The following is a 27156-nucleotide window of genomic DNA, read 5'->3' as shown; positions in this document are numbered from 1 at the left end:
CACTCCATGCTGGCTTTTTAATTTCACATTCAACGCGGACGCGTTGAAATCATATTCTCCCAAATCTATGGTTGATATGATGTCTCATCAATGCAATATCTGGATGTGGAGGATGACAATACTCAAACCTCTACAATTCCACCTTGTCATTCTGCTGTTGACTATTTTCCATGCTGATGATCTTCGCTGACAATACTCTTCTGTATGATGGAGAAAGAAGCTCACAAAAATGTGTTCTTTTTGAATGGAGTCCAGAGTCAGTTCAAAAAGAATGTGTTTTTGCAAGCTTCTTTCTAACCAATATTAGTTAACTGCCTCCACTATGAACACTATTCTACACTATATTGTCTCTAAAAGTGCTATTCTACACTGTCACACACTGTTGAAGTTAAATACTGCTTATTCATAAGATCTTGACAAAAGATGCAAGTACAGCTGCTCAATCCACTGAACATCTGGCCTTTTTCATCCATACTTTGCACAAAGCAGCTGTAATATTAGTACAGCTGCTCTGCCCACCAAACAGTTGTTATATTGGGGCTGTACTTTTTTAAAGAAGTGGAGATCTGTACGAAAAGAACGAGTACACACGGCCGCACCGAGTGCGCACCGCTCATGAGTTGACGGTGTCTCATTCATAGTGGATACTTATCCTGCACGACAATGTTCACAAGACGACTTTCATTGGACTTCAATCGAGTGGATATCAAGATCACTCTCCACACCGAAAGCCAAGCCCCTAGAGGGCGTAGCAGTGGCAGTGAAACCGGGTAGAATAGTTTCGCAGCAACCTTCCTTGCTGCGAACTAACCAAGAAAGTGTCCCTGCGTGTGTTAGCTGGCATGATAACATATAAAGATGGTGCACCACCCACTACCCCCCTCCTCCCCCCCCCCCCCCCGGGATTGTCTTGCCACTTTTTCGCTCACATTGTTTCCTTAACACCATAGTTTGGCGTGAGGCAAGATACCAATGACGACGCCAAATCAACCGGATGGCCGCGAGCCCATCATTTCGATTTCTGCCGCGTGGAACTCCTTCATCAGGCTATCCGGCAGCTTTGATTTGAAGCCGAATGAAGAAGATATTGTCCAGCTTCTCCTAGTCTCGAATTTGGAAATAGCAAAAGTTAGGCTCTTTGCTTGGGGCAAGGTCATTGGATTAAATTCGGGTGAGAATGTCGGGGCGCTGCAAAACTATACAACACGGCTAAACCAGGAACCCATTGGTGAAAGAGTACTTCGCCATATGCTTGCCGTTGAGAAGATATTTAACCTCTTCAAATCGACAAGGGAATTCCATGGGATGACTATTCGCGTCACTAGCTCTGTCCCTACGGACGGTGGAAATGGTAGTGGGTCTGCTGCGGGGACAGCATTGGCGGATATGTCATCAGCACTTAAGCAGTGTTACAGAGCCCTACACAGATGTATGGGTAATTGGTCTAGCGTGGAACTCAACAGTAGGATAATGTGGTCTATTCACGACAAGTCAGAATTTGGTTTGTTCGTGTCTGCTTTTGGGAATGCTATTGAATCCTTACTTGCCTCCTTTCCCGACTTGAAAAGAGACGTTCAAGAAACTGTGCGCAATGCGATACCCTACGAGGGTGATGCTGCCGGCAGCAGTGTACTCGAACAGCTCCTACAACAAGCTTCCTCCCCAGCAGAAGCCTATCAGGATGCCGTTGCCGAAGTGGAGTCGCTTCACAAAAGTATTATTTCCACTTCTGGCGACTACCACATCCCTGCCATCGCTGGTATCAAACATATCTTCATGCCGTTAAGTCAAGACCCTCCTATGTCGAAGGCAGAATGGAGTGCTGCTACAGCACAACGCCAGGCGGCAATCAAATTTTCCGCGGCGGTGTGTCGTGTAGGAGAAAAGGGGGAAGGTAGGGTAGTTATAGCCATGAATCAGAATTCATTTCCATCTTTGCACGTCAGTGCGGCTGCCTATTGGGAAGAATTCTGCCAACCTCGTGAGAGCTACGTGCGTGCTATAAAAGAAGAAAAGGGTTTCATGGAACCGACTCACTCTTCACTCAGTTAGTCCCCCTTGAAAAGTGGTTGCTCATTTGGATGAAGCTGATGGCTTTGCTACCCAGCACTTTATCATCGAGCACAGTACATGAGAAGACCTCCATTCCGCCCATTCTATCGTAATACAAGCGAGGAAGTAGTATTCTTCGATATGGAAAGTGAGCCGAGATATCAACACGTCTACCCTGGAACATTAACTGTTGAGGGCTTTGGGCTGGAGGCGTGGAGATATGCGAAAGAACACTCAGGCCCACAATACTCTCACAAAACCGCCTTCTTACAAAAAATGCCTGCGGTCTCACTGACCAAGCTACTTCGACGATTTGAGGAACTTCAGTGCGTTGATAGGCCCTTCGGTTTGAACATACAGGAGGACGCACTTGACATTCGCGAAATTTTTGGCGACAGCTGGTAAGACTAATATGCACAAACATACTGTTGCGTTATGCCTACCGTTCTACCACGTCTAACGGTGACATCACGCGAACTTAGCTTAACTCCATTCCAACGAGTCCCAGACGCAGGGTCTGAGATCCAACAATTATGCTCACTACTCGACATGGATAATAATTTCCGTAATTTTACATCGAGTTCGGGTCTCGCAACGGCATGGGTCGGAGGGTCATTGCACCCTTTCCTTCGGCAAATTATTCTGTCAAGGGAGCTGGCACTCCGTCTCGAGTTCCATCCAAATGCACCGCTGCCGGACATGTCGCCCAAGATTGTAGCGTCCCTTATTGTTCAAGACTTGTATTTTCAAAACGCAAAAATCTCCCTACAGGACAAACCCATTCAACTCAAGAAAGTAGATAATCCGGACGAAATACGAGCAGCAGAGGACTTGAAAACCCAGGGTAATGCAGCATTTGCAAAGGGCGAACATCAAGCGGCGGTTGATTTTTATACACAGGCCATCAATATTAATCCCTCAAACGCTGTTTTCCACATGAACAGGGCAGCAGCATATTACCATATGAAGAAGTACGATCAAGCAGCTGAGGACGCAACCTCTGCGACCCAACTTGACCCCCAGTACATCAAAGCATGGGTTCGTCGAGCGGATTCAGAGTTGAAGCTGGATAAGGCAAAGAAAGCATACGATTCCTACCGTATAGCAATCGAGCTTTCGGGTAACGAAGCCACTGTGTCGATGGTAGAAGGACTTGACAATGCTGAGACGAAAATCAGAGCAGATATGCAGAGAATCCAGGCAGAGCCCGTGCTCAGCAGGAGGCACGCTCTTCACAAGGCATTCCTAGACGAGGACTGGGACATGTCTGGGAAACTTGGCACTTTTACCAGCTCTGCCATTGAACGGCAAACCCAGGGACTTCTTTCGTTTGCTTCACAGATGAAGTGGCCGTATATCAATGAAGTTGAGGATTACATCCCCAAAGCAGTGGAGAACTTCCGCAAATCTGGCTCGAGTCCCCTCCTCCTATTTGACTGGTTTTACGGCTGTGTTCTACCAGGAAAATGGACTGCGCTCACAATCATGTCCTGTCTTATCTGGTCCTCGCCGTCGGTTCCACTCGCCGAACCCGCGCCGTACTACGAATGCGGCCTTTCACTACCAAGCCAAACGTATTGGAGAGTCCGAACTGTATTAGGTAGCGTTCTCGGCTGCCTTCCAGGAGTTAAGTCACTGTGCGGATGGATCGGACCATGTCCACCGGTGGAATTTACCGACCCACCCTCGCACGCAACAAAGGATTTCAACAAGAAGCCACATTATGTCCATCTCCAAGCAGATGACGCTGCTATTGTAAAGGATCTTTCCACTATCCCTCACTTCGATCCCGAGGCTGCCCATCAACTATTCTTGGAGGCCTGTTTGCGAAGCGGGGAAAGCTTAGAAAGTATCGACTTCCTAGAGAACATAGTAGATCCTAAGAAATGGGTGACCCCACAACCTCTCGCTCGAGCAACAGCCGTTACCTGTTCTATAAACGCTATCCAACTCAAAGCCTTACCCTCCGACACTTGGTCGGAAGGGTTGAATGAGGCCCAGCTTGAAAGCCAGACTCGATATCGAGCGAGCATTGTGATAGAGGTCAAAAATGGCTCGCGCCAAAAGACAGTTAAATATGACCTGAATTACAACTCGATTTTCGTAACCTTGCCGCCATGTCATCTTGGAAAAAGGGAATCGCATGAACTCCATAAGAGGGAGCTACTAAAGGAGAAGGAGATGGACATTTGGGCTCTAATAGGCGGGTCATCGAGGCGTTCGCTAATCCCAGGCTTCCGGACTGGTAGTTCTCTTGGTGACCGCTCCAATATAAACAACGATGTCACGATCATTAATGTTGGTAATGTTGGTAGTAGCGGGGAAGCTGAGGTTCTCGCAAGAGCTTGGTGCTCGGAGCGTGGGAAAAATGCAGTAATCCGACGGAGCGGAGGACCTTGCTTAACATGTGCGATACGAGCGGCGCGTCCTCCTCCAGTTGGGTTGGGGACAGACGTTTTGATTTGGCTCTCTTGAACCATTTTACGAAACAGGAAGCCGAATATGCATTTTTGAATGATTTTCCTTCTCATATTTTAAATGTCTCCAGCACCCGAGGCTGCGAAGGCTCAACCAGTTTCATCGTTCAGTTGTGGGCTTGGAAAGTGGCACCATCCTAAGATGAACCACGGTGGTGCTGACGACCAGGCCAGAGGTTATTTTCATTATTTTTTAAAGCCTATAGAGCATTCAACTATAGCAAATGCAAAGGGATCTCAATTTGGTTATATCCTTTATATCCTGCTCAACCCTTCTCTGAAAATACCGTTCCGCGCAACCAAAATAATAAAACAAAATGCAAAAATTCTTTCAGATAGATCACGGTTAAATATCGTCATATACCCTAAGAAATAGCAACGAAAAACGGTTTCTGCCCCTCACCCTTAACAACATTACTCATCCTCACCAACTTGTCCCCAACTGCCAACCTCAGCTTCTCCGCCGTGGCCGGACTATCCAGAACCAACTTCTCTTTGACTCCATGATCCTTTCGAGCACTGAGCAGCGCATCTCTCAGAGCGAACAGAACCGTGGCGCCCAAGAACAGCGGTGGTTCACCGACGCCCTTACTGCTCTGGATAGACCGGAGGTGCTTCCACGACACCCCTTGCAGGAAGCTAACATTGAACTCTTGCGGGATGTCGCTGAACCCAGGAATCTTGTATGTGCCGGGGCCACGTGTCGCAAGGTGGCCGGATTTGCTGTGCCAGAGGGACTCTTCGATGCTGTAGAGTCCTTGTCCCTGAACAAAGGCTCCCTCAACTTGACCGTAGTCGATGGCTGGATTGATTGAACGGCCCACGTCCATTTTTATGTCGGTGCGGAGGACGGTGTGGTCCCCCGTAAGGACGTCCAGTTCAACTTCGGTGCAAGCAACGCCCTAGAAACATATCATAGTTCAGCAATCCACCATTTCTGACAAATAGGGGGTAGGGGGTAAATTAAGTGAGCCATACCTGAGTGAAATAGTAGTACATTGGTTTGACGGTGTCCGGATTATAATTGCCCCATTTATGGCCGATCTTGGGCATCTTCCAAAACCCTGTCGCAACCAAATTCACGCGGTCTCTATATGCAGCATGCGCAATTTGCGAGAGCGGCGCATCCCTACCAAATTTCTCCCAGTACGGTTTGAGACGTTCGTTGAGCTGGTCACACGCATTCTTGACTGCCATGCCATTAAGGTCACTACCAGAAGACGCAGCCGTGGGCGAGGCGTTGGCAATCTGATATGTTGCAGTGTCCTGCGTATAAATGGAGTCTATGGGAGCGTTCAACTCTTGAGCTGCAACCTGGCACATCTTCGTATACAGGCCCTGACCCATTTCCGTTCCACCATGGCTGAGGAGGATCGAGCCATCAGCGTACATTTTCACAGATGCACCCGCCTGGTTGAGATGGATTGCTGTTGCGAATGAGAGGCCGAATTTTGTTGGTACCAGGCAAATACCGCGCTTCTTCCACTTGTTTCGGGCATTGAACTTGGCGATTTGCGCCTTGCGCTCGTCATACTTGGCTTCCTCTCGGACTTGCTCGAGCAACATCGGAACATGCCAATCTTCATCAATCACTTGGTGGAATGGGGTCCGTTGACCTTGTTCGTACAGGTTCTTCCAACGGAGCTCGTCTACTGGCATGTTCAGCCCCTCGGCAATCGTATACATGAAACTTTCAGTGATAAACATGGCCTGTGGTCCGCCAAAGCCTCTAAAAGCAGTGTTTGTAACTGTGTTAGTTTTGCATACCCATCCACGGATATGTGCATTGGGGAAATAATAACAATTGTCAAGATGTGTGCAGCAGCGGTCCATGACAGCTCCGCTCATATCCAGGGACCACCCGGCATTGCCGTAGCAGTCCGCATCAATGGCGACAAGCTTTCCATCGTTCATTACACCAATTTTGTAGCGGCACATAATGGGATTTCGTTGTCCGCTTGTCATCATGTCTTCGTCGCGGTTCAACATAGCTCTCATTGGGCGTCGTTCTTTTTTCGCAGCTATCGCAAGTATAGCAGCTAGCTGAACGCTTCGAGACTCCTTACCACCGAAAGCACCTCCCATCCGTTTGACTCTCGCATTGATACGGTTGCTTGGAACTCCAGTCACGCGGCTGACAAATTCCTGAGTCTCCATTCTGCGGCTTTGTTAGTACCTGAACTGTTATGAATTAAATACAAAGAAAAAAAAAAAAATACTTACGTATTTTGAGTTGAGGACCAAACATCCATTGTACCATCCTCAGCATGAGGGACAACCAAGGCAGCATTTGTCTCTAAGTAAAAGTGCTCTTGCCCTCCACATCTAATCGTTCCCTCGAAAATTCTGTCGCACTTGGCGAATACCTCCGCCATTTTCTCGGGTGGTGCACCTTTCCGAAGTTCCTTTCCATGCTTGAAGAAGCTCTTCGCTTCGATGGCTTCATCAATGGTCAAGATAGCCGGTAAATCCTCATAAACCACCTTAACAGCTCGTGCTGCAGCTTGTGCTTTAAGGGCTGTCTCGGCATATACCATTCCAATTGGCTGACCATGTGAGTGCACCTCGTCGAGCGCGAAAAAAGGTTCATCCTTGACAATAGATCCCCAAAAGTTCATTTCGGGATCAACGCTATGTTTGTCTACGTACCCAACTGCTAAGTCCGGAGCAAGAGCTGTAGTCCAGTCCACTGATATGATCTTTGCGTGGGCCCTTTCTGAAAGAACAAGTGCACCGTAAAGCTCATTTTCTTGATACGGCATGTCATCAACATATTCTGCCTCGCCAGTAGCGTGCTTCAAGCCAGAAAGATGGGGGATCTGCTTGCCAACAACGCGTTGTTCATGGGGGTTATAATTATCCCTGGTCCCGATGGAGATATTTCGGTGTATTTCCTCAACAAGTGCCTGGTCCACTTCTGCGAGCTCAAAATCGGCATTCACCTCGTGCCAGAATCGGAAGAAAAGCGACAAAGCTAGCGTCCTACGATAAGCCGCCATACCTCCCGGGACGTCATAGGGAAGCGGGAAATCCTCGAGCAACGTTTGAAGTGCTCCATCGAGGGTTTCCGCTACGGACCACTTTTTCCCTATCAAGTATCTGATTGTTTTAGGAGCCAGAACAGTCATTGGCGCCATCCCGCCATACGCCAATGAGACATCTTTAACGGTATCTCCTTCATCAAATCGAACCCTGAAACCTGCCGTGACAATGGCAATGTCGTCATCCTTTCGCTTGGCTTGTTTGTATGATTTGGTCACTTCGCGAACATCTGCAGGGGGAATAGGGACGCGAATTTGAGTGATGATTCCCCCTTGGGGTAGTGCAGTTTTCCGATATCCACGGAACATGGTTACCATTGGAATCGAATGCTCCTTCTCCGCTGTCTTGGCCACTACAGTTGCATTTATAGCCAAAAGTACTGGGTTCATATCTGATATAGGGGAAGCCGTAGCAATATTTCCAGCTAGTGATGCCACATTTCGAATCTGGCGCCCAGCAAAGTATCTGAGGACCTTCGCCATAGCACTGAAGACAGACCCTCTTCGGCCCAGTTTTGAGGATAGATCATAGCAAAGATTTTCAATATCGGTCAATGGCGCATTCCCACCAATAACAAGTTCCTTCGCCTTTGATAAATCAGCGGGAATCGATATTGTGTTCATCTCCTCGATGTCCGAAACAAAGACAGAAACAGCAAACTCTGAGCCTTTAAAGCGGATCTCAACTTGGATTTCGCTCGCACCGCTGACAATGGTTGCAGATGGGAATGTAGCCATGATGTCAACTAATTGCTGTAAATTCGTTGGGCGGAGCCATATTTTCTTCTCGTCGCCATAACATAGGGGCTGGTCGACAAACTTCGATAGTGCAGGTGGGTAGATCAACTCTGCTGAGGGAGTATACTCGGCAAGCTCAATCTGGGGTTCTTTTTTATACGCCGGAAGTGTGATTTCTTCGGAAAGACTAGTCTCAGAGCTATTGTCGTCTACAGAAGTGGAGCCAAGCGATGTGGAGGGATCCGATGCAGGGGATTCCTTACTTGGCTTATCGCGGCAACATCCCCCAGGTCTTCCGCATGAGCCACTTGAGGATTTCGAAGCTTTATCAAACTGGCCTTGTAGATACGTCGCTGCCTCATGTTCGGTATCCTTCTCAGCATCGACTGGAAGAGAGTTCTTGCCTTCGACCAGCTGCCCTTTAAGGTCCTCAACAATGAAAGTCCTAGCGGCTTGTAGAATGGGCTTGTAACCCGTACACCGACATAGGTTTCCATCCAGATGGCCTTTCATTTCAATATCGTTTTCTGATAGAGAAAATTTGCCGGTTTCCGGGTCATAAGCATTTCTAATAATGGAGTACAGGGACATAACTATGCCGGGTGTACAAAATCCACATCTGCATTGAATGCATATTTAGCATAAAACATACACGACCCCTTTCCGAAAGGTAAGATATGACATACTGTGACCCATGAAGCTTACCCATCCGTTCCTGCAACGGGTGAGGCTTATCAACACTCCCAAGCCCTTCCACGGTAATGACATGTTTCCCGACAACTAGAGTAACAACCTGGTTAAACACAAAAAGACAACAGTCCCTTGATATACCAGAGTGAAATTAGAATTTATAAGTAAGAAAAGCGCGAACTCACCTCCCACTAGCGGGAACAGACAAGCATTTACAGACAGGTGCTTGATTCTTCTTAGGTTTTTGGCGTCTCTTACTTGTAGCACCACCGTGCAAGCGCCACAGCCGCCCTCTCCACATCCCAACTTTGTTCCTTTCAAACCACGCCGTGATCTGATAAAGTCCAACAGAGTCCAGTGCGGGTTAGGGTTTCTCAACTCAACCTTGGCCCCGTTGAGATAGAACTGCAGGACTGAGGTGGTATATGTGGATTTGACAAGTGCCTGCAGTGCTTCGTCGGAGGGGATGGAAGCCGCCTCCGAGTTTGGTACGGGGAGACCCATGATGAATGGAAGAAGTTATAGTGTGATAATAGGAGATACGAGCAGAGCTACAGGACGGGGGAATATGGGGCGTTTAAAGTGTTTCGTTGCATGATATATAAAAAAACAGGCCCTTTTGGAATGACAGCCAAGGAACGTGAGAGTTGCCGCCAGAGATTCAAAAATGTTATAGTCCGCTCCTCCGTTCGCCGCGCTGTGATAGGGCGCAGGACACTTACACAGGAAGTATGGAGTTTTCTAACTTGAGACAGACAAGATGACAGTCCAGAGCCAGATGCAACGAGTCAGGATGGATCAATTTGTCATGACACGACCTAGATGTACATGTATATGTACATACATATGTATGTAGAGTATGCGCTGCATGGATGTAGTTATATAACCTTACCAGTTTGATATTTTTGGTATTTTTGTTTCCCCGCCTTGCCCCTCCTCCCAAACTTCTTGACGCTCTAGGGTAATAAATAATACGCGTGTTTCTTACGTATTGTATGAAACAATGGTCTTTGTCTCGGGCGTACGGTACGGTAACACAATATCGGTATAATAACTCTGTCCAAAAGTGGGGGTTCACCCCCAACTCAGCAATTTAGGGTTTGGGGCTAGGGCTTAGGGCAGCCTCATCCAGCCTCGGATCAGGAACGACAAACTCTAGTCAGACGTTTTTCTCTCTCTCTATAGATCTCAACAGCTCTCCTGGGAATAAATCTGCCGCATGTGAAATATAATATCATCAATAGAGAGAGAGAGAGAGCTTATGACTGCTGCCTCTCTGAGCTGCTCCGCTGAATATATTACTTCTCAAATCGCTTGCTTAAAAACGGCCTCTTCTAGCTCCAAGCCGCCACTACCGAGCTTGCTCCTGCGCGTGGGGCATTTAACTACGCTACTCCCGCGCTGAGTTGCTCTAATCCGTATAAAAATGGAGCCGTGGCCATGGTCGCCGCCATCCTTTTACCCTGTTGAAAGCCCGCTCTTGGAGAGTTGTGGGGAATCATGTTGGCGAATCCACCAGGCAATGGACGGAGCAAGAGAGGGGCGCAATGGTCCTCCCACCTTACGCATGCGGCGGCTTGGAAGAGCGCTCGATGCTTGAGGATCCAAAGCACCAGGAATGGCGTGGGAATGGGTTTTCTCAGGACAGAATGAGGAAAAGAAGTGGAAAAAGCAAGAAGATTGTCAAAAGTCCCGAGTATTAAAACTTGGGTGTTCTAATTGAGAGTGCTCGTACACTTCCATTTTCCGCTCCAACATCAAACTCCTTCTTCCTTTCTTTCCTTCCTCTTCTATTGTTAAACGTCTCTGGAAGAAGAAATAGAAAAAAAATCAAAAGAAGTTATCCTTATCTTTTCAGTTTCCATCTAGCTCCCATACCTACATACTCCGCTTGAACAATGGCCTCCTTCTTACCTCTCGCAGACTCTGCTCTGTTCACACCCCTTCAGCTCGGCGCCCTTCAGTTGGAGCATCGAGTTGTCCTTGCGCCGCTCACCCGCATGCGAGCTTCCAAAGAGTCTGAGGGTGTCTACGTTCCTAATGATCTGAATGTACAATATTACTCAGAGAGAGCCACAAAAGGTGGCTTCCTATTAACGGAAGCTACTCCAATCAGCCGATATGTAAGCTTTAACCTAGAGATGACAAAAGAAAGAAAGAGAAAAAAAGAAAAAGAAAATCAACAAACGAGCTTCAATCAATAACTCACCTTCCCCACTATACTCGTCCCTATACCGATTGCTAACCAGTCTCCAACAAACAGGCCGCCGGCTACCCTGGTGTACCTGGCATTTTCACCCCATCGCAAATCGCCGGCTGGAAAAGAGTCACGGACGCCGTCCACGCCAAAGGCGCCTTCATTTACTGCCAACTCTGGCACGTAGGGCGGGCCACCGTCCCCTCATTCCTCGACGGCAAATCCCCCGTCAGTGCCTCCAACATCCCCATCTCGGGCGATGCGCTGGACGGCTCGAAATATGCCGACTCGGCCCCCACCCCCCTAACAGTTGAAGAGATTCAGGAGCTTCTGGTAGAGTACGCTGCAGCGGCCAAGAGGGCGCTGGAAGCTGGATTCGATGGCGTAGAGATTCATGGTTAGTTTTTCAGTGCCTCTCTTTTTTTTCCCCTGGAGACATATGTAATAGTACACCCTTCTAACCCTAACTCTGCAGGAGCAAATGGCTACCTCCTCGATCAATTCCTGCACGACAACGTCAACATCCGCACGGATGCCTACGGCGGCAGGATCGCCAACCGCTCCCGCTTCCCGCTCGAAGTCATCCGGTCCGTGACAGCCGCCATCGGCGCCGAACACGTCGGCATCCGCCTCTCCCCTTACAACTACTTCCAGGACACCCGCGACTCGGACCCCAACCCGCACTGGGTGTATCTGTGTGAGCAGATCGCCGCGCTGCCGCAGGAAAACCGCCCTGCCTATGTGCACATGGTCGAGCCGCGGTTCGACGAGGTGCTAGATGAGGAGGCGAAGCTGGCTGCGTTAGCCGCGACGACCAACGGGGATCCAAAGGAGAAGGTGCCGTCGAAGGATTACTCGCTCGACCATTTCCGCAAGCCGTTGAAGAAGGGTGGTGTTGCGCTGCTGGCTGCGGGTAACTTTAAGCGGGAGAATTGCGTGGCGAAGATCAAGGCGGATGGGGCGGATGCGATTGTGTTTGGGCGGTGGTTTTTGGCCAATCCGGACTTCGTGAGGAGGTTGCGGGAGGGGTTGGCGCTTAATAAGTATGATCGGACGACGTTCTATGGGGCCACGCCGCCCTCGAAGGGGTATACAGATTATCCATCTCTCTATAAGCGGGAGGGGTTGGAGGGGAGTGGCTGAGTTAGTGGAACCAATTAGTTAGGCGTTAGTTTGTCGATGTATACATCCTTAGATCTACATGAAACGAATAGATTTCCATAAATATATTAATTTTGCAATTGTGCTTGATCTAACTGTCACATGCTCGTTATGTATTAGAATTTCAAAGCTATGATAGTTACAACTCACAATAAACGGACAGTTTATCGTAATAACACGACGTCACGGCGGACCATGGCAGGCTTCCCAACACAAAGCAACAAACAACCCACCTCTTTCTCTACCTCTTGACGTCCCCAGAGCCAGAACCCTCTGTGCATAATGGGAACCGGTTTCAATAACATTTATAACATTTATAACATTTACCGCCTTTACGGGGATCTCATTGACAAAACATAACACAGTACGTACAAGAAGTGGCCTAAGAACAACATAAACGCAGAGTATACCATCATATAAACCAGTCATATTTTGTAACATAGCCGAAAACAATAGTTAACCGGGAAAAATAAAATTATATAAAATGTATGGATAGCGATCCATTCATCAAGCTAAACCATCCCGAAATCAACAAAAGCCATACCTCCCACACATCGAAAAACGCCATTCGTAAAACTTCCACGACTGGGTCGGCTGCAAATTTATTCCGCCCAGAAGCCAGTACGTCCCATATATAATAGAAGATGTGCAAAAACTTAAGAAATATACCACCGCCCTTGCCGCAAAAGCCCAAAACCCTGGGAATATTTCGAATAGAAGTCAAAGGGAAAAAGGCAGTAGAAGAAGAAAAATCAGCAATCTCTCGCTGATCCTGCGTTCTCATACAATACCAATATCGGGGCGACGGAAGGAGGAACCAAAAAAGAAATGCCCCCTTCTTCTCGTATCCACCAACCCTCCCATCCCTACCTACTCGATAAACTCACCAAAACCTTCATCGCATCATGCACCACAGCCCACCGCACACTAGCTAGCTGCTGGCTCATGATGGATGTCAAACCCACCGTGTCAAACTTTCCCGCCAGCGCAGAGAGTTCCTCGAGCGTGTTACACGTCGTCATAGCGACGACGAGTGTGGTCAATTGGTTTCGCGGGGTTAGGGAGTTAGCGTTCGAGCTGCGCGGAGCAGGGTTTGGAGATTGTTGTTGGTACTCTTGCTCACTGTTATTATTGTTATTTTTATTATTGGGATTTCTGTCCAACGCTGTGGAGGTGGAGGAGGAGGAGGTGGGGAGATGAAAAGCCCAGCACGTCAGTGTCGCCAGGTACAAGCACCAGGGGTAATGGAAGACATCCGTCTCGTCCCAGTCGTTCAGGTTCATAATCGCATCCTGAAGAATGTATGAAGCATGCTTCGTCGCCTTTGCAGCGGAGCGCGGGTCCTCGTTTAACCAGCGCGTGACGACCCGCTGCGAGCGCTCGAAGTCGCCCGCCGTCACCACCTGGCCCAGAATATGTGGTGCGCCCGCATATATCTGCAGATCGAGCACTTCGACATTCAGCGTGATGTGCGCGGCGTGGTACATGACGTGAGTTGCTGTTTTGAGACCGACGAATTTGCGCGGGTTGGAGGTCTGGTTTAGTTTCATGTTCATGCAGTCTGCGTCGAAATCGTTTTTCCACAGGTCGTAGGAGCGACTGATGCGGGCTTTCCAGGCGCCCACTAGGTTAGGTGTTTCTGAGCGAAGAGTGGTTTGGTCGCGCCGTTTGAGGTCGGAGGATATGGACATGAGGCCGTGCAGGAGGAAAATCCTGGATAGGGCGTTCAGGTGTCGTGGGCGGCGGGTGGTGTTGGGGATTATGTATGCTTTCAGGACAGGAAGAAACGCACTGTGTGATGTCTCTACGCGTGCGTGCTCGAACCATGCATCTGCAGTATTTGCCTCCCATGTAGCCTCGTCGCAAGGTAAGGAGGCTCGGATTTCAAACGCCGACATGCAAAGGGATTGTGAAAAGAGCACCGCATGCTGAGTATCCCACATGAAGCAAAGCATGGCGAGCCGTTTCCTCTGCTCCAGGTCCATTGCCTGCCTCCACGCTACGTCGAGGTTGTCCGGCCGCTCAACAGGTGGAGATGTCCGAATGATAGGGCAATTGCTCCGTCTAATGAGTTTGATAAGGACACAGTGGAATAACTGGGACATATCACGCTGTTTCTGGCCGGCTCGCTGTTTCCCAAAGCAATCGATCAACATCATGGCCTAGAGGACCCAGAGATCAGGCTGCGATTAGAACGATTGATGGGAAAAAAGTTGATTCCGTAACGAGTCATGCATTGCGACGGCCAGTTGGTGTGCTTCTCTATTGCTGTAGGTGGCTCCCATTGATATGATGGCAGCAAGCAGCAATGTGTCAACTCGGCCTGGATCACACGTGGGTTGATGGATTAGTGGATAGGAAACATTGAGTTTCGTGAAGAAGAGGTCACAGTACGTTTGCAGTGCGTTGATGGAGAGAAGAGGGGATGAGAGCTCAATTCGGTTTCCTTCTACAGTTATGGATTGTAATTGTGATATAAGCCGTAATAATCTCGTTCTGGCAGCTTCGGGTATTTGGGGTAGCTTTTTAGGTACAACTTCTGTAGGACTTTGGCCCATCCAATCCATATCGGTGAAAGCAGACAGTGGGATTTGGTTGGAAGTATCAGGAGTCGACATGGAGCTCTGGGCGGGTTGTGGGGAGGGTTCGCTAGGATTAACGGGTAATTCTTCACCAGTAGAAGTATCTCCGGGAGGCTGGATATGCGAATCCGGGGAAATTCTGTTGGATTCATCATGTGGCGCATGTTCTTGATAGTCTCGCTCTCTTGCTGGTTCTGATGAAGAGAAGGTTTGGCCGAGGAATTCGTTATGACGGTGTTGAGGCTGTGACCACATATCGGGCACCGGTTCAGCGAAGTTGACCATATCCATAGCCAGCGACATACCATTATGGTTAAAGGCGTCATCCAGGGATGGCACGTCGAAGAGCCAATTGTAATTATGGGTAGCAGCAAAGGGCATGTTAAAGGAGGTGGCTACAGACTCAAAAAGACGCTGTATTAGAATTTGACAATCACGGGAATTGCATCTCTCCATTTTTGCCCTGGAGGGGACATCCTATTTCGAACCTAGGTAACAATACATCACCACCCTTTTCGAACGAGAGACAGATACATACCAGTATCGAAGTCAAAGAAATCCTCGTAGTCTAGACCAAGTCCCGAATCCTGATTCCGCCACGAGCCATCTGCAGCATCAAACTGGCCGGGAATAGGCTCCACGTACGGCTCGTAGGGATGTAGGGACTCCCAGGCACCATAGGCGCTATCAGCGGATCAGAATGATCAACCGGATCGCAATTATCCAGTGGGCCACTGTCCAAATTGACACTCGGACACGAAGGATGCGCAGATGTGGGTGGGGAGATAGGAGCTCCAGAGCCAGCACCATGATCCTGACCGTGATAGCTTAGATCCACCATAGATGGCGGCGTGGTCAGAGCTGAACTGCTATCTTGATTGTGGCTGCTCCCGTGGGAGCTGACACTATTGTCATTAAAGCTCCGGATAGAAGACGACGACGAGGACGACGAGGGCGAAGACGAATTTGCAACCTCATCGAATGGAACTGACGAGGTTGCAGCGGCCATAGACCGGGCTAGCATAGCTGCACGAGCTTGCTTTTTGGTCGGCTTTGTGATGATAGTCCCGTCAGGCCCGCGGCGGGTTCTTTTGCGGGTTTCAAGCACACCCAGGCCAGGACCACCCGCCTCCTCGTCTCTCTTTGCATGGCGCACCATGTGTCTTCCTATTTGGACGGGAGTGTTAATGTTCGGCAAAGCCAACCAGAAAAATCTGAGCAAAACAAGGGGGTGATTGGACAGATTATTGTAGAATAGCAGGCAGAAGCCGGACTGAAATACCTAGTAAATCAGGCCTGTTGAAATGGACACCACATCTCTCACAGGTGTTGTCTTCGTTCTTGTGGTTCAGTGCGTGCCGGCGAAGATGCTCTGCGCGTGTAAAGCGCTTGCTACAGCCAGGGTACGAGCAGACATGAGTTTTCTCTGGCGGTGGTTTCCCAGGCTGAACTGAGCATGATGACGGCACGGTGTCCACTTGAGGCATTGCAATTAGAGGAGAGAAAAGTCGGAGATAACAAGGAAATATAGTCTACGCTATTAATTCTCATTCAGTAGGAGAGATCTCAAGCTCCCACTTTGATTGCATAAGTGCATTGATGAAAGATGGGGAGAGTAGCAAGGCTTGGACGAGTAGGGGGGCAAGAAAGGAAGAGGAGGAAGAAAGTGGAGGAAGATCGAAAAAAGCTGGAGAAGATACGTTTAAGAGCTGGCCCCTCCTTAGACTCAGTAACCTGATCCTAGCTTCTATCCATTATTATTATATCATGTATCTCTCCATCTCCAGATCTCTCTAACCACCGTCCAGTTCGCAGTCATGGACCCTGTTTGTTTGGCGGCATATGAGCGATGCGTAAAGTTTGTACGGAGTACTGTAACGTTTCTAAGCCCGTATGCCCCGTATTTCCCGTATGGTTCATGGTCGGCCGATACCGTAATTCTCGTATGTAATGTACAGTATATGTACCGTACCGCTAAAACCCGAGAGAGCAAACCAGACTGTTTGAGAGCCTCGGGGTAGTTCTTTAACCAATACCTCACCCAGCCAGCCGTTAGTGGTTAGTGGGAACTAACAGGCTAGCAAAGGCTAATACTGCCTAAAAGCCCCCCCACCTCATACGCTAGCTGGGCACTAACTTCCCGCTAAGCGGCCCAGGGCCCTTTGGTCGGGTCCCGTCCGTTGCACCGAAGGACCACTCCCGGTTATTCTTTTTCCCATTGCCGAGCCGGTGATTGTCTGGTATTTTTCTCGTTCATTTTCGTTTCTTTTTTATATACTCTGTATGTATATATTTGGAAACGCTGAGCACAGCACGACGAAGCAGCAAGGATCCAAGGACCATCCAGTTCTCGCAAAACGGATTCGCCTCAATTTCCCCGCAGTCAGAACCAGATTCAGGGGCCGCTACCTTGTGAAGCGGCTGGCAGCATGATAGGATAGTTAACTGAAAGCGGCCTGGTGGAGACAATTTTCAAAGGAGTGGTTCACTCCACAGATTTATGTGGAAACAATTTGCCTCTCTCTGCTCTTTGGTGCAGTTTAAGTATCTGGTAAGTGGTTGACATCTTCTGCTGCACAGGTGCAGCAGGGTTGAGATATAGCTAGGTATGTGGAAGGGCTGCCCTGGCATGGTCAGTTATGCCGAATTAAACAATCAACGACAATGTAATGTATTGAACGGGGAACCAAAAATGCATCTTTTGGTAGACCCATTGTTATCACGATGATTAATGTATTCCTTATCATGGATCAGGGGAATTTAGTTAACTCTGGTTTATGTATGAGAAGTTAATCCGTCCTCGTACTCGCTCTAAAATCCATTCAGAGGTTCGGATGTTGAGGCTAAACTCGCCCACCCCCATCCTTGCTCTTTGTCCCTCCCCCCCCCACTCCTGGCATCATGAACTGTATGATATCCGCAATAATATCTCGCCCAACTGCGAACGGATTTCCAGGAGCCGAACCAACTGGCGACTACTGCACATTGCAACAGCATCATTGGCTTGTGGACTTGTTGGAGAATTCGCGACAAGATGCATGTCAACTGTCCGAATGGCCTCCAAAAATATCCGGCAGTCAAGGAATGGAAAAAAGAAAGAACGATGTTCATACAGCATCCGGGAAGTCAGAACATGTGGGACGAAATGAGGAACTGCTCCTTTTACATTGCTCCCATTGTTGCTTCGTACATTCCAGATGTCATTTTCCGTGGCTCAGGGGCGCAACAGGTCTTCCCTTACAGTAAGACGGGTATGGGATGAATAAAATTGATCAAGAGAGAGGAAAATGGGGGGGGTTTCAAATGGAAGGTTAAAAAAGCAGCCTTGCGCACATTGAGCATTAATCTGATGAACAACACCTACTCGCAAAACCCCAAGTCTTGATCAACGAACTACCCAGCAGCAACGGCAACTACTACACGCATCTGAGGTTTACAACCCTCTCAGTATCGATCGCATAATGCCATCCGCGACAGGCAGCCTCTCGGTCATCGACATTGCGTGACGCGCACTTGCAGGCAAGCGATGCACCCAATTTATCAGAGAAGCGGATTATACGGCGTGGCATCGGTCGCGTCCTGTTCTAGCGGTTGTCCAACACGAAGAACCTTGCAGAAACTCCAGTTGCGCTTATCAGATTAGCTACAGTTCCGTTCGGGCCATGCTCTTGAACCGAGATGGATATTTTTTGTTTCCTCGACCCTAGGAAGTATACGGAGTATGCCTCTAGCAAACATGGCCAGACACAGGAGTTTAATCCACAACAGACAGGAGATATATGTATATAAAGAAAGAAAAAAGAAATATCTTAGCAAAATTCCCGTTGAAACCAAGTTATTTAATAATTATAGATATAAATCTTACGAATATATGTGTACATGTACCAAAACCTCAGTTGTTAGCCAGCCAAAGTTTCTGTGGTTGCGGCTCCCCGATGCAAATTATTCTAGCAGAGCCTCAACTTTAGCTTCATTCAACCTCTCCGAGAGTTATAGCTCAAGTTTATATATTTTACATACACACAACTCTCATTCTCTTTTCCCATCCTTTATTATACTTATCCCCGTCGTATACAAGCATCCATTCCTACCTAATACCTATTCCGCTACTCTCATGCTTGGCTCCCGCAGCACATAACCCACCTAAATAGCTCCGCCCTAAATAGTATCACAAATTATGAACTAACAATGCATCCCACAATGAACAACACTCACTTTAAACATAACCTATTCATTGCATACAAATCTGCCGTTAAACACCGCGGATATAAAAAATAATAAATAAATAAATGACAATGTCCTCTTCCCGCCACCACCCCACGCGCCATCCGCATCAATCTCGCATCCCCTCCGCATCTGCATCCAGCACAACCGCCCCCGCCGCCGCAGCAACCACAACATCCCGCCGCTCAGTCTCTACCTCCTCCGCCACTACAGCCACAACTACAGCAAGAGTTCCCGCCGCCCCTACACGCTCCAACACTCACACCGCCATTACTGCTACCAGCAGCGGCAGCAGAACCAACGCCGCGCCCACAACAATGCCATCCGTCCGGCGCAACCTCTTCCACCATCACCACCTAAGCCGTCGCCCCGCCTCATCTGCTTCCACCGCAACACATAGCTCCGCATCGACTGTACATCCCTCCAGTGCCAATGCCAATGTCGGTACAAATACCAGTACCAACCCCCCCACAGCACCCGGCGCAGGTGCTCCGAACGCCCTCAACCCGGTCCCGACGATTTCCCTCTCGGTCCCACACGGACATGGGCATGGACATGGGTACGGATATGGGAATACGCATGCACAACAAATACCCCATTCCTCCTCGTCCTCCTCGTTAGATAACGGCGAGATCGTAGCCCGCGATAAGAACGGCGGGTACAAGGTTGATGTGCCAGTGTTGCCGGTAGGGATGTGGGAGGATGAATGCGAGGAAGGGGGAGGTGGGATGGATGTGGAGATTGGGGGTGGGGGAGGAGGCGGTAATGGGATTGGTGTGGGAGGTGTGGGAGGTGTGGGCGGGACGGGGGATATTGGGGGTAGGGAGAAGGAGAGTATGTTTTTCTTCCACATTTCTTTTTTTGCCTTTTCTGATATATTTTTCGGGTGTGAGTTCTCTAGCTAATGGTATCAATGCGGTATTTAATAGAAATTGAGGCGAGTATTGTGGAGATGATGTGTCGGAATCGCAGTAGACAGCTGCACAGTGAGCCTCCAGGTAAGCTTTCTTTTTCTTTCGTTTCTTACCGACTTTTATACATAAGTATAGGCCACGACTGGAGCATGATATACCTCCTGGAAGGTCCCCTTTGCTAACGCGCTTTATAACAGAAATCTTCCTCCTTATACAGCAGAGCCTACGGAATAAGGCCGCCTCGCTGGACGAGGACGCTTGGATGTACGAGGTCGAAGATGAAATTCGTGTCTAGGTCATTCATTACATAAATTTGTGAACTATACGCGAGCCATGGGCTATTCCCTGTGGTAGCTTTATACCATGAATTTCCCGACGAGCAAACGTGCTACAACCCCCTCTTAATCAAGATCCATCGACGGCGGCGCCTCCACTCTCCCTGCGGTCTTCTGCTGTCGAGCAGGTTTTGCGCCGGCTCTACCACCAGCGCCTCCACCTCCAAACATCATCCCCATCATATCCATAAGCGGATTAGACTGCTTCGGAATCTTGATTCCAAAGTATAACTCGCCAATATATGCCAACGCCCTCTCCCATCCGTCCACTTCCCGTATATGCATCCCATACTGCCTGGTCAACTGCCTGAATAAATCCGCCGTGCCGCGCTGGATCGCTAGCAGTAGTAGACTTGTGAAATTCAAAAGGGGCAGGGAAGGGTAGACGCGCACGTCTGCGCTCTGGCTGCTGACTTGTTGGATGTTTAGGGCTTGGCTGGTTCCTGAGGACGAGAGGCGGCTGGTGAAGATTAGGAAGGCTTTGTTGGCGTCGCGTAGGTTACCCGTGAGGAGGTAGGGGAAGACAGCGCGGGAGGCGTAGATGCCTGCTGTGTGGGGCTCGTCGTGTGTGTACCAGTCATACTCGAGGCGGGCGAGGACCTCAGCGGAGTCTGCAGTGCCAATGGCTAGGTGTCGCTCAGCGTCGTAGGGCTCGTTTTCTGGAGGGGATAGCAATGGGTCAGCAAATTCGAATAAGCCATATAAAGAAAGCCACTTTCATAGCTTGGAAAGAATAACGAATGGTTATTTCCCAGGCATATCCTATGTCTACCAAAGGGAGGGGAGGTCGGTCCAGTTAAATATAGAACTCACCCTGCGCAAACAACGACCCAATTTCATGATGTATCTCTGGATCCCCTCTCTCCAACTCTCCAAACCGCGCGCTCCACGCAACCAGCTCATTCATATATCTCTTTCTCGTAGGCTCCTCCGGCGGGAAGTCGCGCAGCAGCTCAATCAGCCGCTCTATCGTTTGAAGTTTAAACCCGTCAGTAAATTAAAAACCACATATCCACATCCACACGTGCGTACACCCTTCTACAGCCCTGCTCAATAAACTCAAGGATCAAAAAGTAAAGCGAAAGGGCACATACTCTTCCTCCCCCTCCCCACTTCATCCCGGCCCACTTCCCACTCCGCCTTATTATACACATCGATAATCAACATAATCGCCAAATCACCGCCTGACGCAGATGCGCCAGGGGCCCTCAGGAGAGCCTTTGCACCTCCTGCTAGGATATCGGCGGCGGCATCGTAGTTCTGCTGCTTGAGGTAGCGGGCAGCAATGACGCGGAGTTGTTGGTGGGATTCGTAGTAGGCGCCTGCGGCGATTCTGGAGGTAGTTTAGGATGTGGTTAGATTTGGTTTTGTTTTTCTTTATTTCCTTTTATTTTGTAAGGGGCCTAGTAGTTATTTACTTCTCTTGCTGTCGGGCTATGGTCTTTTCGATTCGGGACGTCATGGTCGTTTCGGTGAGGGTGGGATAGCGTGTGTGGATGGAGGGGTTTCGAGGGATGTCGATATGTGTGGTGTATGAATTTAGACAGGTCTGAGAGTGTGGAACGAAAACAGCACTACAGTAGAGCATCCATCATCAGAGAGAAGAGGGCTGGTTCAGGTGTTGGTTGAGCATATTTTAAATATATATGTATATTGAATAGCTAGCTCTATGAGGAGAGTGGAGGCTGAAGCTGGCGGAGAGGAGGATATTTAAAATATTTAAGCTTTCTCAGCTGGGAACAACCAAACATCAAACATCACTAACAATTAAATAAATGTCCATCCCACAAGCAAGGATTTATCCGCAGCACACTTTGAACAAATAAAAATCTACTGCTGTTTTCCAATAGATATGGCCTTGATATAAAAGACCAATTCCAATTCCACTCCGTATCCCATACCTCCATATCATATCCAACGTTGCGCCGACACCACCAACTCCATGAACTCCCAAATCTTTGATATCCAGCCCGTTGAACGCTTCGCCGGGTTCAATGCGGCCATCCGCAGGCCAAAAGCAAGTCCTCTGAGCTCGAAAATATCAAAACAAACTGTCCAATCTAACGCCCATCTTCAGGAAATCGCCTACTTCTCCTACGACGACCAGCACAACTTCCACCTCGACGAGTCCTCCCTGCGCTACTATTACACTCCACGCCTACCGGCTGATCTAAATAAGGGCTTCGATACGTTTGAGCAGCTCGATGACACGGGCGATGAGCACCTAGATGCCCTTCTGGATACGATAATTGATATGGAGAAGAAAACCGGCACGCAATGTGAGGCGGATATCATTACGTGGAGGGGGATGATGACAAAGGTGTGTTTTTTATACCCTCTCTACTTTTCTCCCCTCTTCTCTAGAGTTTTCCTTTTGTTTTTATATATCATTTTCGCACCTATATATTCTTTTGGAAAGAAGTTCCGGTCTGGACTGTGACTCAATTCAATTCCATGTTACCTGGGTCCGGAGCAAGATGGGCTGATGGGTTCAGCAAAGATAATGACAGCGCCGTTTGATAATATGAACGGGTACTGATTGTCCATGTATTATCTGTGTCTATTATGAAAGAAGCAAATGATGATTAAAGGGTTTAAGTTTTGGGACTGAAGGTGGTTTTCAATAGGTTTGAGATGAATGCCACATGCTACCAGGTGAGTTTTCTGCTCCTCTACCCGCCCTTTTTACTATTTCGATATGTAATTGGAGACATAAATGAAGTAATATCAATATTCTAATATTAATCTCGACAGGGTTCAATGTAAGTGCTCAATTAAAATTCTAAGTCTTTGGCTTCCTAAACCCCTTTCTAACGCTTGGTTGCCCAATTGCTCCAGCTTCATCGAGGAAAACAACGCATATAAACTTGCCCAGAAGCAGTCACAGAGGAACCAAAAGATGCCACCCGGCGTTCCTTCACAGGATATGATGGCATTTTGGGGTACGAAACTCCCACCTGGAATGCATGCGGAACTAGATGGCAACTTGATCAACTAATGCCTCGCGGCATCCTTCCAGGTTATAAATTTGAAACGCTATCTCTTTTGGATCAGCCATGGGACGCTACACCTCGTGAAAAGATTGAGGGTCGCGAAGACCAAGTTGTCAACAATAAAGCACAATACTGTTCCGTCGTTCGCACAGGGATAGGGGGATGCAAAATTGTCCTCGGTGGTGAAGTTGACGCTGGTGAGACTAATTCCAAAAATTCCCCCTCTCAATAAATCGTCAAACAGAGACAGATTTTACAGAAAAGGGAACGAATTTCCACGGAAAACTAACAGAAGATAAACTACAATAAAAATTGTTAGTATGGGACAGTAAACCCGAGAGAAAAGAAGATCCCATAAACTGGGTCGAGTTAAAAACCTCTGCCGAAATCCGCAACGACAGAGATATGTTCAAATACGAGCGCAAGTTGCTTAAATTCTGGGCCCAATCGTTCCTTCTCGGTGTGCCTAAAATCATCGTCGGTTTCCGCGATGAACATGGTATCCTCCGCCGGCTGGAAGAGATGGCCACTCGTGATATACCAGGGCTAGTTAGCAGGAAGGGCAAAGGCACTTGGGATGGGAATGTTTGTATCAATTTCACGGCAAAGCTTTTGGAATGTAAGTGGTTTGAATCAGCGCTAAAACTATTGTTTAGTTCATTTTTCAATGAGGTATTATACACTGGGTATAGGCTAATTATTTCGATAAAAACAAGGGCTCAAACTCGTAATCAAGGATGAGGGATTATGGAGAATCCGCCGGCAGGAGAAATCTCCTGTTATTGAGGTTTTTAAGTTGGAGGATTCGGGACATGGAGGAATCCTTTCTCAGGCCTTTGTTGACTGGCGGTCTACAAAGTGAAAACTGAAAGCAATACAGGCTTTGCGGCGATAGACACATGGTTCAGCAGTTCAACATCAGGCCGCAGATTTGACTAGTTGTCTACCTATATCCCTCATCAATTGAGAGGGGTCCCGAATGCCCAAGTCGGCCCAAAACTCACGAATCCTATTTAATATTCGCTCGCCAGGAATGTCCAAATCGAAAATCGAGCGAAGGGGCGAGGTCAGTGGTGTACGAGGCTGACCCACGCGCCGTCTCTAAGCCGATACGGCGCCTTGGAGCCTAAAGAACGAGGCAGTGGGACTATGAATCAAAGTATGCATAAGAAATATTTCATCCATACAGCTGCAGGCTCTTTTCATTTGGACGTCCCTTCAGGTTTGCGCTCCAAGACGTGGACGTGGCGTCAGATAGACTAACAGTGATTGCGATATCATATCGGGCCTATTCCTTTCTCTATTCTTTCTATGGTGTTGTCGACAGAAAGGGATATGGAACCTTGTGTATTTGTAACTATTGATTGCGTTAGACATGTTTCTCATAAGCTGGCAATGCTATGCACGTTGAAACATGGATAAATATCAGATATGCGTATAGCTCACGATTACTTAAAGGTAAAAGAAAGAAAGAAAATCGTATTGAAAACTAGGTGCTTGCATGCAGATATTTTTCCTATTCTGTACCAATTCCCTATGCAATCTGCTATCTACCCTCAATTATTGAGATCTTTAACCGAAACCAATTCCATAATCCATGGGTATCACAGCCAAAAGATATATTCGCCCATCCAACACGCTATATGCATCAGTATAGAATAAAATAAGAAAGTTCAATCCGCCGAAAAAATAACAAGAAAATCACTTGTCCTTGCAGATGCCCTCATCCTCACCGTTCCCGTTCCCCGTCCCCTGAGCCACCTCACCACCCGACCCCTCATCCAAATTCCGATCACCATCCATAGCGCCCTTATAAATATCCCCCTTCTCCCTCCTTGCCTCAAAATACTCATCCTTTGCCCTCCTCTTCTCCGCACTCTTAACAGCCCTCTTATGCCTCCTCCCCTTAACATGCACCTCCCACTGCTCATCCGACTGCACTGTGATCCCACATACATCACACGTCGAACACTTATACACAGTCCTCTGACGAGCCCTTTCCTCCCCCTCCCCTTCTCCCGTCGCCACGGGACTCCGCAGCTGCGTCTCGAAAACCTTCCTCACAGACTCCGAAAGCTCGCGGGGATCCGGACACGCCTCAGCACCTCCGGATAAAAACGCCTCCACGACACGTTCAGCAGGCTCGCGCACGTCGCTATCCCAAGCGCCGGGATTGGCACTGACGTCCGTCGAGTCTAAAACGTATAATTGCCGTGAAGAATGGGCGTCTGTTAGGGCATTCCATAACCGGCCTCTGATCCATCGTACCTGCTGGCGGTAATAGTGTCGAGTAGCTGACTTTATGGAGTTGAGACAGGATTGTTTTAAGCTGGCGAGTTGTTCGGGGGTTGGAACTGCGATACTTGTACTATTATCAGCGCTGTCACTGATAATATTCCCCACGCCGGCGCCGGTGGGGTGGGAGGCGGAGGGGGCGGAAGGCGGAAGTGCCCGGAAATAAGGCTCCAGCTCCTTAAAGCCTATGGACACCCAGACGCCACGCGTGCGATCTATCTCAACCCCTTGTGCCCTTTTCTCGTTGAGGTAGTTAAACAGTGACTCCGCCTCTGCGACGAGGCCCTGCTCGGCCATGTTATCGACGCGCCGAGAGAGCCGGCGAGTTAGTTCTTGGTCTTCAGTATGGACCCAAAATAGAAGTGTCGGAAAGCGCAGATGGCCAGCGCCCGCGAAGGCTGGTGAAATATCGGTGGCAGTATTTTCTACATCCGCTAACTCCTGTGGGATGTTGGCAGCATCTTTGAGTTTTTGCTGTTCCTGGTAAATCTCTGACGCAGGTCTGCCAGTCTGCAGATAGATCTCCAGCGAGCGGCATATTCTGCGCGTGTCATTAGGATGCCAGCGGCTCGCCATTACCGGGTCCACTTCCCGTAGTTTCTGCAATATCACCTCTGGAGCCGCATTTAGAATGGGAAAATCTTCAGATCGCCGAGTAGCAGCATCTATCGGTTCACTCTCCCCATCCATCAACAACTTCTCCTCGTCACCACTCCTACCAGTTTCATCACTCTCCCCACCGCGATCCAAGATAGCTTCCTTAAATAGGACTGCCTGAGTGTAATAATGCGTCCCACCAACAAGAACGGGCAGCTTCCCCCTCGCCCTGATTTCCTTGATGATACGTAGACATTCCCTTTTGAAATGGCTAATGCGCCAGGGCTCCTGGTCAAAACCTATACATCCAAGAAGATGATGCGGGATGCCTTGCCGTTCTTCAATGGGGATCTGGTTGGTGATGATAGGCAGCCCCCTATACATCTGCATGGCATCGCCATTGATGATCTCACCGTTGAAACGGGTGGCAAGGTCGACGGCGAGCTGTGAGGCGGGATTAACTTATTAATCTTTTACAATATAATTCTATTGTTTGGCAGGCATCACAATTGATATAAAGGATATATTTTATGCATATAAAAGCAATTGCCAGCTTGGCTTTTGGTTCATACCTTAGATTTTCCAGTTCCCGTCGCGCCGATGACGGCAATGAGGGGTTCTCCTGGGACTCTAGAAGACATGCCCAGCGACCAGACGAACCTGAGCATCAGGATTTGGAATTTTTCATATTTTAGTTGTTGATTTTTTATCGGGGGATAGACGACGTTCAGTTATCAAAGACGCCTGAGGCTAAAAAATGTTAAACGAGCTGTATTTAACCCGTCGTATTAGGGTGTATTTATAATACAACAGAAACGCAGAGCAACACGGAGTAGCTTCACCCTTTCAATATCTATTTT

General features: G+C 48.5%; 9 protein-coding genes across 10 annotated transcripts; 4 read left to right on the top strand and 5 right to left on the bottom strand.

Moving 5' to 3' along the window:
- Nucleotides 1–899: 899 nt before the first annotated feature.
- BDCG_09168 (tetratricopeptide repeat-containing protein) lies at nt 900–9879 on the top strand. Its single transcript, XM_045424959.1, has 3 exons — nt 900–2047; nt 2108–2453; nt 2535–9879. Exons 1-3 carry the CDS (start codon nt 973–975, stop codon nt 4525–4527), a joined length of 3414 nt encoding a protein of 1137 aa, XP_045273553.1. The 5' UTR covers nt 900–972; the 3' UTR covers nt 4528–9879.
- BDCG_09167 lies at nt 4379–9952 on the bottom strand. Of its 2 annotated transcripts, XM_045424958.1 has the most exons (6): nt 9184–9839; nt 8995–9088; nt 8572–8927; nt 6753–8484; nt 5508–6687; nt 4689–5431 (listed from the first exon to the last, which is right to left on the bottom strand). In XM_045424958.1, exons 1-6 carry the CDS (start codon nt 9500–9502, stop codon nt 4895–4897), a joined length of 4218 nt encoding a protein of 1405 aa, XP_045282839.1. In that variant the 5' UTR covers nt 9503–9839; the 3' UTR covers nt 4689–4894. The 2 variants fall into 2 exon arrangements, with proteins under 2 accessions (XP_045282838.1, XP_045282839.1); XM_045424957.1 differs by having other exon boundaries at nt 4379–5431; nt 6753–8927; nt 9184–9952.
- Nucleotides 9953–10166: 214 nt separating this feature from the next.
- Nucleotides 10167–12441, top strand: BDCG_09166 (NADH:flavin oxidoreductase/NADH oxidase). The gene is made up of 3 exons (XM_045424956.1): nt 10167–11121; nt 11262–11592; nt 11671–12441. Exons 1-3 carry the CDS (start codon nt 10897–10899, stop codon nt 12336–12338), a joined length of 1224 nt encoding a protein of 407 aa, XP_045273552.1. The 5' UTR covers nt 10167–10896; the 3' UTR covers nt 12339–12441.
- Nucleotides 12442–13222: 781 nt separating this feature from the next.
- BDCG_17928 (uncharacterized protein) lies at nt 13223–14515 on the bottom strand (the record flags this gene model as incomplete). The annotated part of the gene is made up of 1 exon (XM_045426971.1): nt 13223–14515. One exon carries the CDS (start codon nt 14513–14515, stop codon nt 13223–13225), a length of 1293 nt encoding a protein of 430 aa, XP_045282837.1.
- A 30-nt stretch (nt 14516–14545) lies between these two features.
- Nucleotides 14546–16425, bottom strand: BDCG_17927 (uncharacterized protein; the record flags this gene model as incomplete). Its single annotated transcript, XM_045426970.1, has 4 exons — nt 14546–15333; nt 15477–15545; nt 15584–16105; nt 16221–16425. The coding sequence occupies 4 exons, from the start codon at nt 16423–16425 to the stop codon at nt 14546–14548; spliced, it is 1584 nt and encodes a 527-aa protein (XP_045282836.1).
- A 2333-nt stretch (nt 16426–18758) lies between these two features.
- BDCG_09163 (uncharacterized protein) lies at nt 18759–22126 on the bottom strand. Its single transcript, XM_045424954.1, has 4 exons — nt 21830–22126; nt 21506–21744; nt 21225–21377; nt 18759–21070 (listed from the first exon to the last, which is right to left on the bottom strand). Exons 1-4 carry the CDS (start codon nt 21997–21999, stop codon nt 20478–20480), a joined length of 1155 nt encoding a protein of 384 aa, XP_045273550.1. The 5' UTR covers nt 22000–22126; the 3' UTR covers nt 18759–20477.
- On the top strand, nt 18930–22077 carry BDCG_09164 (uncharacterized protein). Its single transcript, XM_045424955.1, has 3 exons — nt 18930–19996; nt 20092–20160; nt 20274–22077. Exons 1-3 carry the CDS (start codon nt 19228–19230, stop codon nt 20369–20371), a joined length of 936 nt encoding a protein of 311 aa, XP_045273551.1. The 5' UTR covers nt 18930–19227; the 3' UTR covers nt 20372–22077.
- A 4-nt stretch (nt 22127–22130) lies between the features above and the next one.
- On the top strand, nt 22131–26792 carry BDCG_09162 (protein rai1). The gene is made up of 9 exons (XM_045424953.1): nt 22131–22428; nt 22489–22731; nt 22912–22943; nt 23039–23066; nt 23166–23173; nt 23250–23353; nt 23431–23601; nt 23724–24023; nt 24121–26792. Exons 1-9 carry the CDS (start codon nt 22354–22356, stop codon nt 24264–24266), a joined length of 1107 nt encoding a protein of 368 aa, XP_045273549.1. The 5' UTR covers nt 22131–22353; the 3' UTR covers nt 24267–26792.
- BDCG_09161 (tRNA dimethylallyltransferase) lies at nt 24846–27026 on the bottom strand. The gene is made up of 2 exons (XM_045424952.1): nt 26869–27026; nt 24846–26740 (listed from the first exon to the last, which is right to left on the bottom strand). The coding sequence occupies exons 1-2, from the start codon at nt 26962–26964 to the stop codon at nt 25106–25108; spliced, it is 1731 nt and encodes a 576-aa protein (XP_045273548.1). The 5' UTR covers nt 26965–27026; the 3' UTR covers nt 24846–25105.
- Nucleotides 27027–27156: the final 130 nt, after the last annotated feature.

The sequence above is a fragment of the Blastomyces dermatitidis genome, assembly GCF_000003525.1.
Source record: "Blastomyces dermatitidis ER-3 genomic scaffold supercont1.14, whole genome shotgun sequence".
NCBI classification, from domain to species: Eukaryota; Fungi; Ascomycota; class Eurotiomycetes; order Onygenales; family Ajellomycetaceae; genus Blastomyces; species Blastomyces dermatitidis.
This window is presented reverse-complemented; position numbering and strand designations above follow the sequence as displayed.

Coding starts and splice junctions, on each gene's coding strand:
- BDCG_09164 (XM_045424955.1), top strand. CDS start 19,228: ATGACAATGTCCTCTTCCCGCCACCACCCCACGCGCCATCCGCATCAA. Junction 19,997..20,091: donor TGGGGGTAGGGAGAAGGAGA/GTATGTTTTTCT, acceptor GGTATTTAATAG/AAATTGAGGCGAGTATTGTG. Junction 20,161..20,273: donor GCTGCACAGTGAGCCTCCAG/GTAAGCTTTCTT, acceptor GCTTTATAACAG/AAATCTTCCTCCTTATACAG.
- BDCG_09168 (XM_045424959.1), top strand. CDS start 973: ATGACGACGCCAAATCAACCGGATGGCCGCGAGCCCATCATTTCGATT. Junction 2,048..2,107: donor ACCGACTCACTCTTCACTCA/GTTAGTCCCCCT, acceptor TTTGCTACCCAG/CACTTTATCATCGAGCACAG. Junction 2,454..2,534: donor GAAATTTTTGGCGACAGCTG/GTAAGACTAATA, acceptor ACGCGAACTTAG/CTTAACTCCATTCCAACGAG.
- BDCG_09162 (XM_045424953.1), top strand. CDS start 22,354: ATGAACTCCCAAATCTTTGATATCCAGCCCGTTGAACGCTTCGCCGGG. Junction 22,429..22,488: donor CGGCCATCCGCAGGCCAAAA/GCAAGTCCTCTG, acceptor GCCCATCTTCAG/GAAATCGCCTACTTCTCCTA. Junction 22,732..22,911: donor GGAGGGGGATGATGACAAAG/GTGTGTTTTTTA, acceptor GGTTCAGCAAAG/ATAATGACAGCGCCGTTTGA.
- BDCG_09167 (XM_045424957.1), bottom strand. CDS start 9,502: ATGGGTCTCCCCGTACCAAACTCGGAGGCGGCTTCCATCCCCTCCGAC. Junction 9,089..9,183: donor TCTGTTCCCGCTAGTGGGAG/GTGAGTTCGCGC, acceptor TTGTTACTCTAG/TTGTCGGGAAACATGTCATT. Junction 5,432..5,507: donor TGTACTACTATTTCACTCAG/GTATGGCTCACT, acceptor ATATGTTTCTAG/GGCGTTGCTTGCACCGAAGT.
- BDCG_09161 (XM_045424952.1), bottom strand. CDS start 26,964: ATGCTCAGGTTCGTCTGGTCGCTGGGCATGTCTTCTAGAGTCCCAGGA. Junction 26,741..26,868: donor CGGGAACTGGAAAATCTAAG/GTATGAACCAAA, acceptor CCCGCCTCACAG/CTCGCCGTCGACCTTGCCAC.
- BDCG_09163 (XM_045424954.1), bottom strand. CDS start 21,999: ATGCTCTACTGTAGTGCTGTTTTCGTTCCACACTCTCAGACCTGTCTA. Junction 21,745..21,829: donor ATAGCCCGACAGCAAGAGAA/GTAAATAACTAC, acceptor AACTACCTCCAG/AATCGCCGCAGGCGCCTACT. Junction 21,071..21,224: donor TGGGTCGTTGTTTGCGCAGG/GTGAGTTCTATA, acceptor TATCCCCTCCAG/AAAACGAGCCCTACGACGCT.
- BDCG_09166 (XM_045424956.1), top strand. CDS start 10,897: ATGGCCTCCTTCTTACCTCTCGCAGACTCTGCTCTGTTCACACCCCTT. Junction 11,122..11,261: donor CTACTCCAATCAGCCGATAT/GTAAGCTTTAAC, acceptor TCCAACAAACAG/GCCGCCGGCTACCCTGGTGT. Junction 11,593..11,670: donor CGATGGCGTAGAGATTCATG/GTTAGTTTTTCA, acceptor CTAACTCTGCAG/GAGCAAATGGCTACCTCCTC.